Source organism: Heteronotia binoei, chromosome 3 (genome assembly GCF_032191835.1).
Source record: "Heteronotia binoei isolate CCM8104 ecotype False Entrance Well chromosome 3, APGP_CSIRO_Hbin_v1, whole genome shotgun sequence".
NCBI classification, from domain to species: Eukaryota; Metazoa; Chordata; class Lepidosauria; order Squamata; family Gekkonidae; genus Heteronotia; species Heteronotia binoei.
In genome coordinates, this window is record NC_083225.1 from 93,520,721 (window position 1) to 93,541,116 (window position 20,396).

Sequence of the window (20,396 nt, forward strand, 5' to 3'; positions counted from 1 at the left end):
CTGAAATACATGCAGTTTGTTGATTAAGAGGGCAAACTGGCTGTGATCACATGGTGAAACAGTGTGGCTTGGCCATTTGGTCTGGATAACCATAAAAGGTAATAAAGTTTCCTGCCAGTTGGTGTTTCTGCAAATCTAGGTAAATCACAAAAGGATCTGTATTTCCTAGTTGTAGTCCACCTAATTTACTTAACATCAATCTGTACATTATAAACATCATTCTAGTCTGCCATTAGAAAACAAGAATAGATAAAATGAAAATGGGTTAAGTATATGTAATGAGATAAATAGCCAATATCCCAAATTTGAGTATGTCAATATAAAACATTATTCTGATACACAATTATAAAAGAGAAATACATTGGAATACTGTGGATGTATAGCTATACTCACTGAGAGTGGGTTTAGCATATGTAATGAGACAAAAAAACCTAATATCCCTGTTGAGTTCTGGGGAGCTGTTTGTTCCAAGTTTCATAATAATTTGTAATTCAGCAATTTCTCTCTCCATTTTGTTCTTGAAGTTCCTTTGCAGTAAAACAGCTACCCTGAGGTCACCCATTGAATGCTTTGGAAGGACTACACCTGGAATATGCATGAATATAGACAGACAGGTGGATAGCTCACACATTCTATGGGGACTTTGGATTTACTCTAAAACTGTGGTACTCCATAGTTTGCAGAGAGTCACATTTGCATTTACCATATACCAGAAAGGCCACAACAATGTTTTGCCCTATGTACCACCCCACCAGACACACAATAATATAAAATATTTATATGAAATATATAACTTTTTAAATTACATTACCTCTGAACACATAGATTTGTCTCTTGCCAGCACTGCTGAAATGCATCCAGTCCTTGTACGTGGACTGAGGGGAAGGACTTCCCTCTCTGCTCTCATTTTCTCCTCTGCTTGAGGGTCAGCAGCTCAGGAGAGAGAGAGAGATTGCCAAGGTGGTTGTGGAAAAATGGGAGGAAAAACACCACACCACTGTGGCCAGCTTGCTCTTACACATGGGGTGGAGGCAGCCATGGTTAGTTTTACTTTCTTCTCTGCAGCCAGCTTGCTGTCTTTCTCCTGACACCTTTGAGAGTGCAGAGGCTGCAAAAGAGAGTGGGGGGGATGTTGGGAGAGGATGGACCATTTACTTTCACCCTGGCATATTGCCCACAGCTCAGAGGCTTGCAGCTTACAATCCTCCAGTTCCTCTGGTCTTGCAGAAGTGCTAACCACCTGCCAACCAGAAGCCTTGCCAGGCAATAGCCTTCCCCACTTTCCCATAATATGGGGCAGGAACCACTCTGGGAACAGGTGCTCAGAAGATACACACAGAGAGAGAGAGAGAGAGAGAGAGGTTCCCAAGCTACCAAGCCGTTTAACTTGCCATTCCATAAATGAAGTTAGTCAATTAATGCTTTCAGGACACTGTATTACTAATTTGCAAAAACAAAATAAATGAGTGTATTATTGACCTACATATTCCAAGCTAATATGCACTTATTGGTCTCTTTTGAAAGTACTATGCAAAGAGTGAGTGAAATACAAGGACCAACAGAGCTGTATTCATGGGTGAGGATTTGGAAAGCAACTCTATACATCCTACTGGGAGCATCACTGAAAAACAGAGGAACTTTTGACTGCAGCTTGCTGCGCCTTTAAGGACCGTGAAGTGCAGTCTGGGAAGGGCAGATGAATAATGAGCGGTCACCACCGCGTCCAGGTGGAGGCCTCCCCGCCCCCCAATTATTTTCTCCGCAGACGCTCCGTTTAGAAGCAGTGGTGCGGGGGGTGGATTCTAGGCTGACTGCAAAGAGCATTATGGGGAACCGGCAGCAGACTTAAACAGTTCCTGCGAAGCCCTTCGCATCGTGCCTCGTCCCCGTTTCTCCGCAGGGCCTGAAGTGGCTAGAGGAGAGCGTGGGCGTCAGGAGGAGGAGAGGGCTGGCCCCTTTCGAGGAAGGAGCGCCAAAGCCTTGTTCCGCTGCTGTTGGTTTTCTGGGCTGGGAAGTTGGCTTTGTTTGCAACGCTTATTAAACGCGTGCTTCTCTTTGCGTCTCACGCTTGTTCTGCGGGGCAGGTCCTGTGACGTTGGCTTCTTTCGGAGCAGCTGCCCACAATTGCGCCTTCTCAGTCGCTCTAGCGAGGGGCAAATGTCCTTCCCCGGCGTTTCCTTATCTTCGCGTCTCTCCTTTGCCCGCTGTTTACAGTTTCTTTCAGGGAGCGGAAGGATTATCTAGGCTGGCCGAGGGGCAAACGCCTGGAGTCTCTGCGGGCGGGGACGGGGAGGCAGCCAGCCAGCCATGTGAAACATTTTCGCGAGCTTGGGGGCCACGGCGCTGGTGATGGTCAGTCATGGCTTGGCTGGACTACTGGCTGGGTGAGGTCCAGTGGCTCTCCCTGCTGTCCTTGTTTGTGGCTGCCTTGGTCATCGTAGCCGTCTACCTGGTGCAGTATGGCCTGAGCATCCTCGGGCGACGTGGAGTGAAGCCGCCTCCTCCCGCGCCCCCTTCGGAACTTCTGCAAGGGGATGAGGACTCCCTCTTTGCCTGGCTGCTGTCTCTGAACAGCTGGAGGCAGGAGTGGCAAAAAGCCTGGATAACTGCGCTGAATTGGGAAGCCAAGCTAAGGGAGGTAAGCGGCTGCCCGTGGCCTTGCTTTGGGCATGCTGAATTCTGAAATGACACCGGCAGCGGCTTATCGAGAGCGCTCTGTTTTTCTCTGCCTCTGGGTAGCTGTTCTTGCAACACAGTACTTTGGAATCAGAAATGTTAGCAGTCTGAGGTTCTAAGGATATTGGTAGTAGTAATATGTCTGGTGAAGACCTTAAGGCTTCATTTGTCAGGGGCTTATGCCCTGCCAATATTATTTGCAAGTAATGTGTCAAGGTGACCTGTATGTCTTAAACATCCACATAAGCGTGTAGTTGCAGTGGATTGAAGGTGTAGTGGATTTCTTTGCTTTGACAGCAGGTGCTTTCCTTGAAATGTGACTTATCCCAGAGGCATTCAGTATTGTATAGATATAGAAAATTAAACATGTTGAAATCTGGGAAATACTTCAGAACATGGTGTTCTTAATATTTGAATCTAATGGCACAATCCTGACTCTACTACATGGCTTTCAAATCTCAAAATTGATAAAATTTTCCTCCCCTAAATCACTTAGATGTAGTAGTGAACAGTATAGAAATAGTAGTGGAAATTTCAGGTGATACAAAGCACAGCAGCGGTGGCATTAGCTGATAATTAACCGAAATGAGCACATCCCTGTCTGTTAGCTTGTTTCCTGGCTCAGTTTAAGGTACAGCTCTCATACTTTTTAAAACCCCATGGCTTGGCTTCAAATACCCAAAGGGACTGCTTCAACCTGTGTGTCAACCTGCCTGACCTTTGAGAGATGTCCTGAGATGGTGCTTTTCCTATGGAAACTAACCTTGTCTGGTGGGGTTGCTCAGGAGGACCCATGGTTGGGCCTTTTTAGTTGTTTACCCCCAAACTCTGCAGCTGTCTCCATCAGGGCATAAGCAGTGTTCCCTCTAAGCTGTTAGTGTGAACTAGTTCACATTTGTTTAGCCTCTGCTCTCACATTTTTGTCTTGGCTCCGGAAAAATGGCCCCTGACCAAGCTAATGTATGCAGTAGCTCACAACTTTAATGTCAGAGGCTCACAAAGTAAAATTTTTGCTCTCTGGATTCCACAGTTAGAAGGAGCATTTCCTCAAGCCTTTCATACTTAACGAGGCCATTCTAGAAGGCTTTTGAGCTGAATTGACAGTTGTAGGATATTCTGTTTTTTTTAATGATTATTTTTAAATTGGTTTTGAGTTATTGTAACTTTGTAAGGCTTTGGGTTTTATTGAGGCCCTTTTGGCTGAAAGTAAGCATGAACAAATAGAGTGAATTATTCCTTAATGCTCTCCTAGTTTTGAACACTTGTTAGGTCACTTTCTCCCCTTTAAACTGCCTGTTACCTAATGTATATCTCTCCATCTTATTCAGTAATAGCTTCATCTTTTAAAATAACAAATCAGATTATAAATTAGGAAGATGGATTATGGGCTAGGAAGCCCAACTGTAGGAAAACTGATAGTAAAGTAACAATGCATTGCATACGTACATACATCCTTTCCAAGAGAGCAACTGCATCCTCTTTTGATGAGTTCACTGCCTGGCAGTGCAATGTGTTTTGCTCCCTCTCCTTTTTGAGCTTTCCAGACTCAAAACAATGCCATCATCCGGAAGTCAATGAAATTCTGCTTAGCTTCAGCTACTTCACTGTAACAACCTTAGGCATAAAGTTAATGTAACAGCCATCACCAACTGCTGTTAAATGCAACTTCATCGCATTGAACATGACTGCAGTAATTAGATTTCCATACTGGCTTGGTATTGGCTTTTGCAATATCAAGTTAATACCATATCTGTGTGAGAGGAGTGTTATCTATTTAGCAAATAGTGTGTATCATTACTTTTTTATTTCTTGCACTCCAAATATTTAATCACTTTGAGTTGTTTAGAATGGTTTTGTGAACTTGGTTTTTTTACTATTAAGAGGGCTGTTAGTAAAATAAGCCTTCTGCTTCCCCCCTGGCAGGATTCACTTATGTTTACATTTGAAGATGATGCAGCTTCTCAGCCTCTTGAGCTTGTGGTGCAACAAGTTGTCAGTGTGATAAGGTCTCCTGAAGAAAAGGTAAATGTTGCTTTTTCCTATGGGTTTTTTGTCTGAAGAGTCCCTCTTCCTCATTAGTCCCCTTCTAATATTCTGAACAGGGATGCTAGAAGAAGTTTAGGGACAAATGGAAAACTATGCTTACTCCTTTTTCCAGTTTGGCAATTCCATATTTTCTGTACTGGCTTTTCTTTGCCTAACCATGTTCCCTCTCTTATTGGGTTCACTAGCACAGAAAAAGTAAAAGCATTAATGTAGAATTTCTGTGAAATGACAACAGCTCACTATTGGAAAAAAAATTCTGTTTTGTTTGTGTGGCTCACATTGTGTTTGCATAATCAAGGCACAGTTAGATTTGACTGTTACAAATCTTAAGGGCTGCTGTGCAGGACTTTTCTTGTCACTGAAGATCTAGCTGCAGTCTTTCAAATGGGGAAAAAAACCCTGGCCTGTGTTGGTGACTAGTCACTGATTAGACACAGGTTTGCTAAGAATTCTAGAAGCAGACTAGCACTCTCATGTCTCTGTGAAAATAAATGAGTATAAGTTTTGACATCCAAGTCTGTGCTGGAGTTTGTTAGGAGAATGTTTTATGACCAAAATTACTAATCTCAGAAGAGGCGGATAAAGAGTATGGATTAAGAGTTTTGTGTCTGCCTGAGTAAACATGAGTAGACCAAGGTATGTCTTCATTTTGTAGGCTGGTCCTTAAGGACAGGGTTGCAATCTTTCTATTTCCTTGCACCTCTTGGCTTAAGACACACCCAGAACAAAGTTCACGCAGTAGTTTTTGTAAAATTCTCAGTCCTTGTGAACTGAGGGAGTGGCACTCTAGATACATTTACTTTATTAAAGGTAAATTTTAACTATGAAACTGTGAGTTTCCCTATTTTGTTAGTCCCTTCAATGTATCAATTCAGAAACTATTAACTGAAGAACTACCACAAAGCAACAGTTTTTTTGTTCATTTTTCTTACTATGGTTAGAATTGGCTTATCTTTACAAACAAAAGTGGAATTTGATCTTGATCTTTTATCTGAAAAGTGAGATCTTGGCTGTAATTGAGGACATAAAAAATAGTTCAGCTTGAAAGGTGACATTTACAGGAATCTTCTTAGTGCTTAAGAGACCTGAAATATTAACTATCCAGTCAATGTCAATAAAGTTAATAGAATCTCACAATAAGACTCCATGTGTTACTGAGGCCTGACTGAAGATCATGAATTGATAGCTTAGTAGAGATTTGGATATCAGAGGCCCTAGTGGGGGGGGTACCACTGTAAAGGAAGATATTTCCTTCCTTCCAAAACACCTCCCTCAAGTAGTATCCCATGAGCAGTAGGTCTACCCAATGTGTGACCTGGCAGCACTCTAGCTATGAATTGTGGCTGTTCCAAGTTATAGCCTGTTTTTACAGTGCTAAATATGAAGCAAAAGCAGGAATTTATGTATGGTTGGCTACAATACATAACTGGGGGAAGGGGGGTTGTACTCAGCTTGTTAGGTCACAAGTTATGCAAGCCTGCTGTACAATCTGTGAATGCTGAGTAATCAGTAGGCGTTCTACTGCCTTATTACTTGCTGCTTGCTAAATCTGGTGAAATTATTTTTCTCTGCGTTATGTTACCTTTACAGATTTATTATCAGTGGTGTTCCTTGTAAGCTGTGAAGTCTTGTGTGCAAATGTTTTACTTTGTGAGCTACTGGCAATAAAGTTGTGAGCTACAACATATATTACCTTGCTCTGGGGCCATTTTTCTTGAGCTAAGAAAAAAATGTGTGAGCCAGAGGCTAAAAAACTGTGAGCTAGCTCACACTAACTCAGTTTAGAGGGAACACTGATTATCGGGGGGATTTTTTGAGCAGGAATGCACAGGAACACAGTTTCAGCTGGTTTGGTGTTGGGGTGTGTAGCTTAATCCAAGAAGATATAAATCCATCATCTTAATATGCAAATAAGTTCCTGCTGGGCTTTTTCTAAAAAAACACCCTGTTTATTATATCTTAAAGTCTATGCAAACTTACTCCATAATCTCTCAATATGTAAGACTCTCTTGTGTTTTGCTATAGGAACTAACACAGCCAACTGTCTGGAATTTTTTACCATGTCTATGTTTTAACACTCCCTTTGCTAGCTGACATTCATTTCTGTGAAATTTATTTAATTTCAGTAGTTTATTGCCACAGAGGCTGCATTTACAATGCAAGGATTCTCCATTTTCCTGTTGCTGCTGCAAATGCAGAGGTGCTCCCACTGGCAACAGCAGCACTCACATGGGAGTTTTGGGTGCAGTTTCCTGAGTCACCTGCCGTTTTTGTCCACATGCTACCAGAGAGCTTGTTTCATCATTCATTGCTATTGAGCTGTAATTCAATAACATGTCCATCTGTTGCCATGATCTGCTAGTTGCTCTGAATTCCTAGATTTTACTTAAAGGAAAGGTAAATTAAGGATTCAGTGAAGCAATAGTTTACTCAAAAAACCCCCTATAGCGGGTTGGCTGCCGGGGGCAGAGGCAAAGGAAGTGGTGCAGATTTAGGTGGGACCTTGAAAATGCATACTTTTGCATCCACAGCATAAAAACACACATTGCAATCTTCCTGGTAAAATCAGAGCAAAGCAAGGGAAGCCTGGAAGGTGGATGATTCCAAAACACACAAACAGCTCTGCTCCATCATGCAGAAACAAGCAATGTGTATCTTACTGGGGACTGTGATCTGGATTACGTTCGTTTCCCATGCTGAACATGGGCACCAAATCTCATGGGTTTCAACCTCATGATTAGCCACTGTATGAGAAAGCATCCCATATAGTCTTTCTGAAATGTAATCTAGTCAGAGTGCTCTGCTTGGATACAGTCTTTATAGTGCAGCTCTAACCTATTCATGCATTTGATTGTGTACTTGTTGGTGCCTGTCGCCTAAAAGTGATGGGATGCTGATTATAGAGGTTTGTGTTTCAAATTTGCCTAGCTGCATCATAAAACACCTTTCATAAGTGAATGCTACAGAGACATGAGAAATGCTGTTTCTTATCTCAGAATATCCGTGGAGTCTTCTGGAACAGGAGCAACCTGGCTTATCTGAGTTTCCAGCTGTTCATTAGAGACAAGTATCTACTGTGAAGATACTCCCATTACTTTGCAGAGCAGCTCCATTTGAAGGTTTGAGCTGCCCGTTTCTACAGGGTGAAGCAGAAAAGTATTAGGTTGAAGTAATCTATGGGTTGAAGGAAAATTAATAGGGGCATATTCATTATTAACTCCAAAATTCATGAAAAACAATGCTGTCCATATGATTGACTATCATAGGACAGCTTGTGCAATCCAGATAATTATCTGCATGAAGAAAGGTGCTTGCATAACTAGTAATCAAATGTTGCAAGGGTTGTTCAGTAGCTGAGGGAAAATGGTTTGGAATTCTGAGACCGAGCAAGTAATTTACTGGATTATATGTAGTTAGATAATACCATTAGACTAGGAAAACCATGTTTGCTGTTCCTCGTGTTACTTTTTCTAACTTAAAATTTTTATTTGGTTTTTATTTTTCAGCTGTACAATACAAAAATATACAAATCAATATCCATAAAAGAAATAAACTGTACCTTAAAGAATGTATTACAGTTATAATTACAAAACAAAGTATTTGGATGGTAGTTCACACATCTTGTTTGTCTAGTAATGTGTTAAAAACAAACCACTGTTCCATGAAATAGTCTGAAATCTAATGTAATGAAACCAGGTCAAATATTTTAGAAACTATTCTTTATTGCCATAGCTTGCAGTAAGTTCTACTTTAAATTTAGCCTGAGCAAGAATACCATAAAGGAGTTTAGATCCCAGTAGGCAGCCGTGTTGGTCTGAAGCAACAGAACAAAGCAGTAGACAAGTGCACCTTTAAGACCAACTAAGTTTTATTCAGAATATAAGCTTTTGTATGTTTAGATACATTTTGCAGTTTTTGAATAATACAACTATGAAGTAATAGAACAAATTTTGAGTCCAGTGGCACCTTTAAGACTAACAAAAGTTTATTCAAGGTATGAGCTCTTGTGTGTAGACACATTTCTTCAGATACCATGAAGTAACAGCGTTTACCTATTATGTGGATTGAGATGGAAGTACGGTACTTTCAGGGTTGCATACTCAGTCATAACTAATAACTGGTTTGTTACATAGGAGCGTGTGTTTATAGACAGAATTCTCTTATCAGTTTTCCTGCTTCTAAAATTACTAAAGAAAGCTTAGCTATGTTGAAAGTCGTATCCCATTATTTTTACATGCAGTCAAAGGAAAACTAACTTTGATCTTTTAATCTGGAGAGGACTTCTGCTCTAACTTAAGGGTGTATTCCCTGACTGGTTTCCTTATTTTGATGGTTTACTTAGTGCCAATGTGTTTAAAAAGTGACGCCTGAGGAGCAGTTAAATAGCGTAAGTAAAAGCTGTCTTCCACTTTTAAAAGTAAATTGGCAGCAAATATTAGGAATAACTTGACCAAGCTGTTCTTGGGAAAGGGTATATTTTAAGAAAGAAAGGCAAGATATATAAGAATTAATCTGTCATTAACATTTTCAAATATAGGAAAGGAATAAAGGAGAAGCTTTCTTTGCTTGCTAGTGGCCTCATAGATGTGCATGCTATTGTGGTGGTTTCTTGGTTTCCTTTGAAAAAGTTTACTTCAAGTCTTATTAGAAATAGGGAAGAGAATTTTTTGTGTGCGTGGACTCACAATCCTGGACCAACTTTACACACTGAATCTGCAGCTGCAAGACTAGCAAGTAAAACAATATATTTTATGAGTTCTTCTGATAAGATGGTGCAAATACTATTAGATAAATCTGGATCAGAAAGTTATGTTTATGCCAAACTGCAAGAACTGCAAGAATGCAACTCTAGTTCATGTGAAGTTCTGTTTTGCTTTTCAGAAATGTGAGGATGGGGAGGGCTCGTAAGATGTTTTTATTGTTATTGTCTTGTTTTGTACATTGCAGAAAATGTATAATTTTATAAACATACCTTCACGTAGCTGCTGGTTAAGCTGAGGCTTGCTTTGTACATTAATCTGATGGTGGAGTTCATGATTCACAGATTTGAATCTACAGTTAGTCATCCCTGAAGCCCTTTTCAGACTCCTGTATAATGAATTTTCTTGGACCTAGAAGAGGAGGCACATGTGCAAAACAGAATTTCATTGTGACCATTAGTTACTTGGAACATATGTATAGAGGTCCTTTGTCCAGTGCTCTCCATGTTTTTTTATTCCTAGTGGTTCAAAGAGAAGATTATGTATATATTATCTGTGTATGTAGGCCCAAGAAAATTAATCTGTCATTAACATTTTCAAATATAGGAAAGGAATAAAGGAGAGGTTTTCCTTGCTTGCTCTGTATTTATGGATTTATTTTTTGTATTTGTGTGTTTCAATTAAAGACAGTTTACCACCACAATCCTATTTTCTATCCATTCTCCAAATGTGTGAGCTTTCTACCCAGTTAAACCTGTCCTAGTTGTTCTAAGCCTTATGGAAAGCAGTAGGATTTATGCTGGTCATTGTTTGGGGATATTATGTGGTAAAAATTCCCCTGAATCTTAAAAAATTAAATGGGACACCTATGTGCAACACTGTTGTCTCAGTAGAAGAAATTTGCTTTTAACCCCCCCTCTAATTTTAGAATCACATATTGCTGAAAGTGACTGGCTTTGTTTGTAAAGCATCCTGTATTTCTTTTATGTTGCAGATATTGGTAATGTACTACAATGGTCAACATTTGGACAGAGGTTTTAAGAAATACCAGTAATTTAGCATTGAAATAAATACTGACTAGTTTATTAATGGGTCCAATCTCTAAAGCTATGCTTTACTTTTATTCCAGGTGGTCTCTTCTAATATAGCTGGAAATGCCATTCACTTTATAGTCAACGTGACCCATCCCTCACTTGCTCCTGCAGAATGTCAGTCTTACAGAGTAAAACTGTCACCATTTCTTTTGCAGGTAATGTTTTGAATTCTGTTTAAGATAATATAGACTAGAAGAAGCAGAAGGCTTAGATCAGCTATGTAGGATGGAGGCCATCAGACCTCAGTTATTTATATGGTATACCATAGAGGAATAAGAGAAGCTGATGGCTTTCTGTAAAGACAGTAAAGGCCAAAGGTTGGTTGGGAAATGAGAGAGTGATGAGACCACTGTTGGCTGGCAGCCTCCTTAACAATGAGGGGAAAACTTGGGGACGTGTTTAGGTCAGATGAAACTTAACTGGCTACAATCCAGTTCTATCAGCACAAATATTTAGGATAAAAGGGCAAGTATGGCATACAGATACATTCATAAGCCTACAAGTGACATAAGATGGGAGAAAAAGGCAAAGGAAAAGTGAAATGAGGTGGGGAACAAATTTAAAATTTGAATTTTTGAGGGAGGAAGTGACTTCCCACCAAAGGGAGGAGTTGAAGCTCATTTTGGCCAGGCTGTGAGAATCACTGGATGTGACACATCACTTCACTCATTGCTGAGCTGCCTGCCCTCCCAGGCACTTCTATCACATCCCCAGGAATTTCCCGAGGTAGAATTGCACCCCAACTTTGTCGATGGTGAAAAAATCTCAGGTTGTCTTAAGTTCCTAGAACCATTATGCTGGAAGTTGGAAACTTTGAGTCATGTTTGAAAGCTTACAGAGCTCTGCATTGGTCCTGATCATTGCAAATCTCTAGATTTCTCATAAAAGCACATTCTGAAACATACTGATCTATAATAGCTTTTTAAACCTTAATTTTAATTTTCTGTCTTGAGAAATATGCGCAGTGTGATGCAAATCATTGGAAACAAGGCAGTGTGATGCAAATACTGTTCAGCGCAAAAAGGAGGGAAGAAAAAATGCAAGACAGTTGTCATGAGCACATCTGAATGAATTTTTCAGGATTGTTCTGATCCTGAGAATCAAAGCTCAGTCTTTTCTTACCAGTGGCTTAGGCTTATGTGGATGCCTAAGTTTTTCATATAAGTTGAAATGTGTGATTTATTGGCGTCTGTAACATCACAGAACATTTGATTATAGGCAGTCATAAACTTAAGTTGATAGGCATCTTAATGCCATAAAGTAGGATATTCACCTGTGATTGAGAACAAAATAGGACTGAAGTTATGTCTAGAGTTTGCTAAAGAGCAAATTTATTTTATCTTGTGCTGGAATGAAGGGGGACACACACTTCAGTTGCCTTGTTTCCAATGATCCCCGTTCAGTTCATTTAAACGTAAACTGTACGACAGTGGCCTTATGTTTTATAGGCTGTTCATTATATAATCATCAGAAAGGAGACAGAAGCAACCCATCCATTTAACTAACTTCTCTCTTCTCCCTGCTGTCTGTATCATGAACAAGTGATGAGATAGGTTTAAGCTGCTCTTGGCTGACATTCCAAGGGCTTTCAAAAGGGTGCCCCACTCTCCTTGGTATTGTGAAAGGTGGCAAAATGCAAAATTTATTAAAAGCCAATAAAGGAAACTGTATACTATTTGGAAGCTTCAGTCTTGTGGTAAAAAATGCTTGTGGTAAAAAATACTTACGCACAGAATGAACAGGAGCGCATCAAAACAGGCAACATACTTCTCAAAATTCCTGGTCATGGAGAAAGTATGCAGGCCTTTGTATGTGATGGATATACAAAGAATAATATCTCAATATTAATCTGTACACCAATTGCACTTCTGTTCCCAGTTTCTAATTTGCGATTCTGTCATTTTCTTTCTTTGACTACAATGTTTGAACTGCCTCAGTCAGAACATGAGCCTGTTGTGTCACATTATGTAATGACCACCTCCCAAAGGAGAATGTGTGGATGTAGTACATAAACCAGACTTTTTTGTGGCATGTAATAAGATGGGGCCCCACAAAGACTTGTGGGAGTATCTCATTTCCTCCTTGCCCATTATTTCTTTCCTTACCCTGGAACCTCAATATCCTCTCCCATTTTCCTGCTTCTTTTTCTCCTTCCACTCACCAGCCAGTTTACCTTTAGCTGTCCCCATATCTTCAGCTTTCCCACCTTCCCTTCTTGTGTCAGTCTCTACCTGGAAAAACTATGATCCAGTCACATGGTAGAAAGTTCACAAGGACTTACAGGGGGCACCTCTCCTCTCTATCTCCCTCCTTGCATTTTCTTTCCCTTTTCCCTATATCTTCACCTTTCCCTGCTTTCAGTTTATCTGCCCATCTGTCTACCTTTTTCCTATCCCCATCCTTAACTATATTATTTGCTTCATTTATACCTTGTTTTCACAGTGGCGACTCAAAGCAGTTGAAATTATGCGGCGCCATTTTATTCTCACAATAATCCTATGAGTTAGGTTATACTGAATGTGTATAACTGGTAGCTTCCATGGCAGAGTGAGGATTTGAACCTGGATCTCCTAGATCAGTCAATACACTGTAAAGCAAATTTATCCAAAAATAATTTTCTATTTAAGCTTTCACTGATTCTATTTTGAAAATTAAATGAATGCTGGAATCCTATCAATAGTCAATAGGATTGTGAAGGGCAATGGATGGGTGGCTCATAATCTTAGAAGTACTATGAATGTTATTCAAGATGGAAAAGCTGACTTTTGCTGAAAAAAAATGCTGCTTGAGAAAACTGTTTTACAGAACAATAAAACAACCAATAGGAACAGCTCTTATTTTTAATAGTAGTAATGGTTGGAAATTAGTGGTTCAGGGTAAACACATCAGGCTGCTGTAATCTACAGTGGAGAAAATGGCTGCAGTCAAATGAATCATGCATGCAGCTGGGTTCCATGTTTGGCTGTTAAAGCAAAGAACAGCACAAAATATTCTATAACCAGCAATGAGCAAGCACAGTGGTTGACAACTAATGAATTGCTTAGTGTCTAGAACTGAAGCATAAGTCTGTTCATGCTGGCAAAACTGAAGTGACAAATTTAATATATCAACAGCTGGAACTTTCAATGAAAGCCAAAGAAGAAGACATCCAGGTCAAGTGGTGTTTCATACACACCTCAGAAACAAACACTGAAGTGAAGCCAATAACAAGGCAACAGGTATGTTTAACCGTAGTTGCTTATATAAAGGTCATCAATATGTAAAAGGCTGACTTCTTCCATATGAAGTTGTCTGTTAACTGAGATCATCAACAGAGGCAGTTAACCAGGGACCCATATCTTTAGGCAAGGCAGACAGATTGTTGCTTGTTTGGGGACTAGGGCAGGGAAGTTTGCACCCTTACAGGTTTGGATTTTTCCAGCTTTAATATAGATCATCTCAGATATGTGGCCAACTGTGTGCAAAGTCTCAGGTTCAGGATTGCCTTTAATTTGGAAAGGGGGACCTTTCCCTGACAACACTTGGAAAATTTGAAGGTTCATGGCTCAGTGATCAAGTATGTACTGTGCATACAGAAGGTCCCAGGTTCAATCCCTAGCCTTTCCAGTGAAGAAACTTCAGGTAGCAGATGTTGAAAAAGACCTTCTACCTGAGCCCCTGCCACTTAGAGTAGACAGTGCTGTACTAGATGAACCAGATGTCTCAATATAAAGCAGTTTTGTATATTTTGGGCTTGGATTAGTGACTATGGGAGGTAATGCCTGTTCTTTCAAGTCCAATTGCTAAATACATTCCCTAAACAAATGTTCTTAATTGTCATAATTTTGGCACCAGATTGACAATGCAGTCTTGCTCAGTATTACTCAAATATAAGCACACTGAAATCATTGGGCTTAGACTGTAGTATCTCTGTAGGATTGTGCTGTAAATATATATCCTCTTTACTTATACTTTTAGTAAGAATTAGTGGCTGTGACTGCTTTGTACTTGTTTCGTACAGCTGTTCATTTATGTTTCATTTGCCTTAGTCTAAGACAAAGTATTAACCAGATCTGTAAACTGCCAAAGAGCAGTTCTGCTAGAAAAATAGAAAACATCCCTCCCCCCCAAAAAATCCAGATCAGACTAGTCATGGTTTTCCAGTAACCTATTAAAGGTGCCTAGACCTCTTTAAAATGGTTTCTTTGCTTTCAAGGAAATATGCTTTGAAATTGGATGTACAAATGTGGTCCTTCAGCATTCTGCTTTGGAATTCTCTGTTAAAGGGCTAGAGTTAAAGGTTGTTGATACATGACCTGTATGAGTAACTAAAAGCCTCTGCTCCTCTTGCAGTAACTGCCTACAAAAATATCTTATTATTAGCCACAATATGAAGGAATATGCCTAACTCCATACGCACAGCTGAATTTCCTTGTGAAGATTAGTTTCCTGAACCACAGGGCAAGCTGAATCTAATATTTGGATGTTTTGAAAAGCAGCTTGCAGTGCAAAAGGGAAATGGTTTATTGGGTGGTATCCATCCTCTTCTTACACACAGGAGCTTTTAAGCTGCCCTTTCCAATATCAACCTGCTAAAAAGCTACCACCAGAATCAGACCATTTTGGAGAGGCACCCCAAAATATACAAGGGGCTAACATGTAAGCATAATAACCATATCTGAGTTGGATTCCAGACAGTCTAGTACCAAATTTTCAACAGGAGGGAAAATGACCTCCAAACAAGCATTGCTGTAACTTGAATGTTTTTCAGTCCTGGCTCCAACCAGGCGGAACTTTCTGCCAAACAGTACCAGGGCCCTGTGAGAATGCAATTCTGCAGGGCCTGTAAGGCAAATATGTTCTGCCAGGCTTTTGGTGGGTAGCAATTGTTTCCATCATGACTGGCAGCCTCCTCTTCCATCATTTTTCACTTCTGCCGCCTCCTCACCCTGCCCATGAGGCAGCCACACAGTCTGAAACAAGCTTAATATCAAATTAGTGGCACCATCTAGAGATTATTTTAAGGATGTGATGTTTGTCTTTATCAGTTTTAACAGAAGTTAAAGTATAAACAAACCTAGGGATAAATATATATAGTTGAAGTTTTCAACACTAGACACTTTGAGTAATATGTTTAAGATATGTCCTATATGTTGTGATCTTAAAAGCAGAGTGGTATAACTTTTAGTTGTATATTTTGAAAAAAATGCATTGTCATCCATGGGGGTGCTGCTGTTGAATGATCATCATGAAGGACTTGGACTTCTCAAGCAAAGGACTTGCTTTTCTGTATAATACTGAAAATTCTCAAGGTTGCTCATTGTGCCTAGTTGGCAAGGATTGAAAATGCAGCATTCTGACTGCAGACCCTTTGTGGTGAGCAATGTGGATCAGCAATTTCACTAATGACTTGTAGTGGGGGCATGCCAAGATTCAAGTCAATCAGTGTGATTTCTGCCCTGGGTCAAGACTAATACTTGTTTCCTGACTGCTGGCGATATTATTCTTATAGAAACTGTTGTGGCTTTATAATCTCATGTTAACATTCTTTGACTGCAAGGAATATAATACTTAGTGCTTTGTAGGCCAGTAAATATATTATTCTGTACTCCCCCCCTTAAAATATATTTTGGTGTGAAAATGCTGCACTGACCTGTCCTCTTTTGAAGTCTCACTTTCATGGTTTACTCAGTTTCCTTGCCTTTGAATTATGCAAGTATTCTAAGTTTTCTGCTTAGCAGTTTGGACTTATTGTCCCTCACTTAACCCTTTCAAGTTAATTAGATTTAGAAATAACATGCCATTGAGGTAGTCAGAATCCAACTTCCTGCAGTAAGTAACTTGAAAATGAGTAATCAACATTAGTTCTCTTTGTAAAACTTCTAAAATTAATGAGTCAGTAAAAATGACAGAATCTATTATGTGTAATGGAGGTCAAACTATTTGAGACATTAGAGATGGTTGATAGAGGTCTCCCATTTCTTCATTTTTTAAAAAAATAACGGACATGAGAAATACAAATGAATCAGTAGGTTAACTCTTTCACCAACAGAAGAAATATAAAAGTGACCAAACTGAGGCAAATACTAGCTTAGGAGAAAGTTTATACTGGGTAGAATTTCCCCTAATGTGATGTTCATAGTCAAATTTTCCATTCCACAACCAACATTTGATATTAAAATTTTTGAAGAAATGGGGAATAATTGTCTGATCTCCCAATCTGTAATTCATATTATAGATCACTTCCAAAACATCTACTTTGCTTTGTTAGACTGCTTATGATAGGGTTAGAAGGTACCTATGTCTGTACATCTGTCATGGTCTATACCAGGAGTGTTGAACTCATTTGTTATGTGGGCCAGATCGGATTTAAGAGAGACCTTGTTGGGCCGGGCCATGTCTGGTTGGGCCGAGCTATGTCAGCCCGGACCATGTGTGTACCTATTAAGATTAGGTAGCAGATATATAAATGTTATAGGGAGCACAGGGAAACACAAATGTATTTTTAAATAACTTAAAACATGCTTAAAACATTAGCACTCATTGGTCTTAAGTGCTTTCTTTGTATTTCTCCGATGGGATACAGGGAACTGGGCAAAGGAAGCTCTGGCTCTTTCCTTCCTTCCCCAGGGGACTGGGGGGGGGGCTCAGTCAATAGAAGGAAAAGGGGCTTGGCTCAGTAGCTCTGCTGTGCGATTGAGAGAGCCTGGCAAAGCAAGATGTTATGCAGAAGGAAGCAAGATATAGGCAGAAGAAAGCAGATGACAGCCAGTTGCTCGGGGGCCTGATAGGAGCCCTATGGGGGCCTGATTCGGCCCCTGAACTGCATGTTTGACACCTCTGGTCTATACAATCCAAGTTGAGCATTCCACTAGCAGAAAAGGAGGAGTAAATGTCTGTTTTGTGGTAAGTTTTTGTAGAGCAAATAGCTCCTGAAGTCTTAAGTGAGCGAAGTTGTATGCTTCTAGAGAAGATGGTGAAGGTTTTCTCTCATGAGACTTTTCTGGGTTGGTAAGTAATAGTTGTTCTCTTCCTAGGTGCAGACAGATAGAACTACTACAGCCTCTGAGAAACTAAAGGGTGTGTTACAGAATCTCATCAATTCAGCATCTCCTTCTTTGATTTTAAGTACAAAAACTACAGATATAAAAGCAATACAGGTAATTGTGTTAATTGTCCACTACAGGTTCATTTTTATTGCTCATAAAATTTTATAATTCAGTGTTTTGCATTATTCTGCATAATTAATTCATGTATTTTATATGATATTAAGGCTATTAAGTTAATGGATGCAAGTTACATAAAGTGCTTCACATTAATGCACAATAGTTTTAATTGTTTTGCTTCCTTTTTGCAGAATGTACAAAATACAGGAATTCTTCCTCAGGGCACCAGTCCCCCTAAACCTCCAAGGGCTCATGAACTAAAGCTGCTAATGAAAAACATCAAAGCCACACTGGCCAGTCAAAGCACTGCTGGTAAGACAATGTTCTTGCTCTTCTTTCCTCTCCCAACAAAATACTCTTCCAGAATTTTTTTGTACACAAAATCATGAGGAAAACATTTCCTAGCCTAAGTTAAACATCCCATAAATCCAGGAAAGGATCCCTTTGCTTCTGTAATACATAGTCATTGTGACTATTTTGAACTAATTTCTCTCAAGTTTCAAGATTCTTTACATAAAAATAGTAAACTGCAGACAGACAGGTCAAAAGTTCAAATGGCTTTCTTTTCTTAGGTGAATAAAGAGTTGCAGTCTAAGTAAAAGATAAAAAGAGTTGGGAAATAAAAGCAAGAAAAGAAAACTAACATTTAAATATAGTCTTCTGATTAATATTCTCATCAACATTTATTTATAACCTGCACCCTCATGGTAAGCTGCAGTACTGCAGTTTAAGTTCTGCTCATTACCTGAGTTCGATCCCAGAGGAAGCTGAGTTCAGGTAGCTGGCTTAAGGTTGACAGCCTTCCATCCTTCCAAGGTCAGTAAAATGAGTACCCAGTTCACTTGGGGGTAAAGTGTAAATGACTGGGGAAGGCAATGGCAAACCACCCCGTAAAGAGTCTGCTGTGAAAATGTTGTGATGTGACGTCACCCCAGAGTTGAAAACGACTGGTGCTTGCACAGGGGACTGTCTTTACCTTTTTACCCTCTCTTCAGAGGACTAAGGGTGGTTCACAACACAGAACACACCATTAAAACTTAAAATAAACAATTCTGATCAATTCTCATTGGAACTTCGGAAATACCACAGAGCTTTTACTTTGGCGCAACTTAATGTTCTCTCGTCTGCTCTTTTATAGGGGAGATTATGCTCATACCCTATATGTAAATTGTCTCTGTCCCTGTCAGTGTGCGCTGGTAGAGACAATTACGCATGTTCAGTATTGACAGGAGAGCCTAATAAACTACATCACACCAATTCTTGCCTGCTATCCAAGCAAGTCCAATCAGTTTTATTCCGCTCTTCTAGCTGATTGCTGCAACAGAATTACTGTCAAAGTAGCAAGATTCTGTGCTCTGGTTAGTCTACTCAGATTACAACTTTTAAGAAATTTTAAATATATTTTAACAATTTTATTTATTTAAGTATACAGTTGTATTCGATATTTAGATGTGTTTAGATATCTAATTGGTGTATTTGTTATATTACTGTACATGTTCTTAAATTCTGATGTTGGTTCACAATAATAAACTTGAACTGATAAGTACAAATACCATAAACCAGATTCTAATTAAAATGCAACTGGTCATCAGCTCTGGAACAAATCTTGACCGCCAGCAAACTCATCCATTCTCTTAGTTAATTAAATGCTGCACAAAACAAGGCAGCCTTGCATGCCTTTAATAGATTCTGCAGAACATGAATCTCCTTGGAGCTGGTTTCAGAGGCCAAGGACAGCCACTGAGAAGGCCTTTGCACTAGTGAATATCAAACAGGCTGTGGACCAAGCACCTGCAGTTGGCCCCATGATGAAAACCAAAGTGGATGAGGGAGGGGGTCAAATCAGGAGGGGTATGAGAGTCCCAGACAGTTTAGGACTTTGATACGATTTGTGATTGAGAAAGGAGGCGCTGGGTTCAGATCCACTTATTCTAATAGCAGATATAATGGCATCTTTGCCTATCCTTTTCCTATTGGTGTAGTTGCCTCTTAGGTATATGCTATGATAATACAGCAGCCGTTCGTTTTTACCAGCTATGATGCCCGTGTTCCCTCCCTCAAAGGCAAGATTTCCCCTCTGTTTTTCTTTCCCTTCTGTGACCAAGCCACCCTAGTTATCTGTTTTCTCCTTTCATGAAGAATTCTGGCTGTCCTATCCTGCCACAGTATGATATTTTGACTGTGCAGTCCAGGAACCTGAGGGATGGAATGGGACCCGCCTTTAACTTATATGACTTAAATGGCTCTCAAAGTTTTTGTATTCCAAATTAGCAAAACATTTTATTCAACACAGATGGGAAAGGTCATGTGAAATCAAGTATAACATTTCTGAGGTAATTCAATATAGATCTCTGAGGTAAAATCAGTATATTTCAGCCTAATGAGAGTTTTTAAGCATTTCACAGTGACTTAAAATCTTTATGTTGAGAGGCTTTTGTTCCACCATTTTCCCAAACACTCCCCTACACATTTTTTGAGTATTCTCTGACTCTTAGTTTCCAGAAGGCTGGTGCATTCTTTCCAATACCCAAACCCCTTCTCTTGAAACATCAGTACTTGTATTGAGTTTTTTAACTGATTCCTAACGTCTCTAAAGGCAGTTTCTAGTCACACCAGACCAGGGGTCTCTGCACTGTTCAGAGCTAACTCCTTGTTTGACTGAATAAGGAAATTTCCTTCTCATTAGGAGATCTACCTCCTTTCCTTAGCCTGAAAAGGAGTCTCTGTTTAACTAC

General features: G+C 39.7%; 1 protein-coding gene across 1 annotated transcript in view; it reads left to right on the forward strand.

Annotated features, from left to right (window-relative positions):
- The first annotated feature begins 1,725 nt into the window (after window positions 1-1,725).
- Window positions 1,726-20,396, forward strand: part of C2CD2 (C2 calcium dependent domain containing 2) — a 47,485-nt gene continuing 28,814 nt past the window's right edge. Inside the window, exons 1-6 of the mRNA XM_060234221.1 lie at window positions 1,726-2,638; window positions 4,600-4,698; window positions 10,552-10,671; window positions 13,630-13,734; window positions 17,533-17,655; window positions 17,853-17,973. Coding sequence (XP_060090204.1) covers window positions 2,360-2,638; window positions 4,600-4,698; window positions 10,552-10,671; window positions 13,630-13,734; window positions 17,533-17,655; window positions 17,853-17,973 — 847 coding nt within the window. The 5' untranslated portion in view covers window positions 1,726-2,359. The remainder of the gene's footprint in view (window positions 2,639-4,599; window positions 4,699-10,551; window positions 10,672-13,629; window positions 13,735-17,532; window positions 17,656-17,852; window positions 17,974-20,396) is intronic.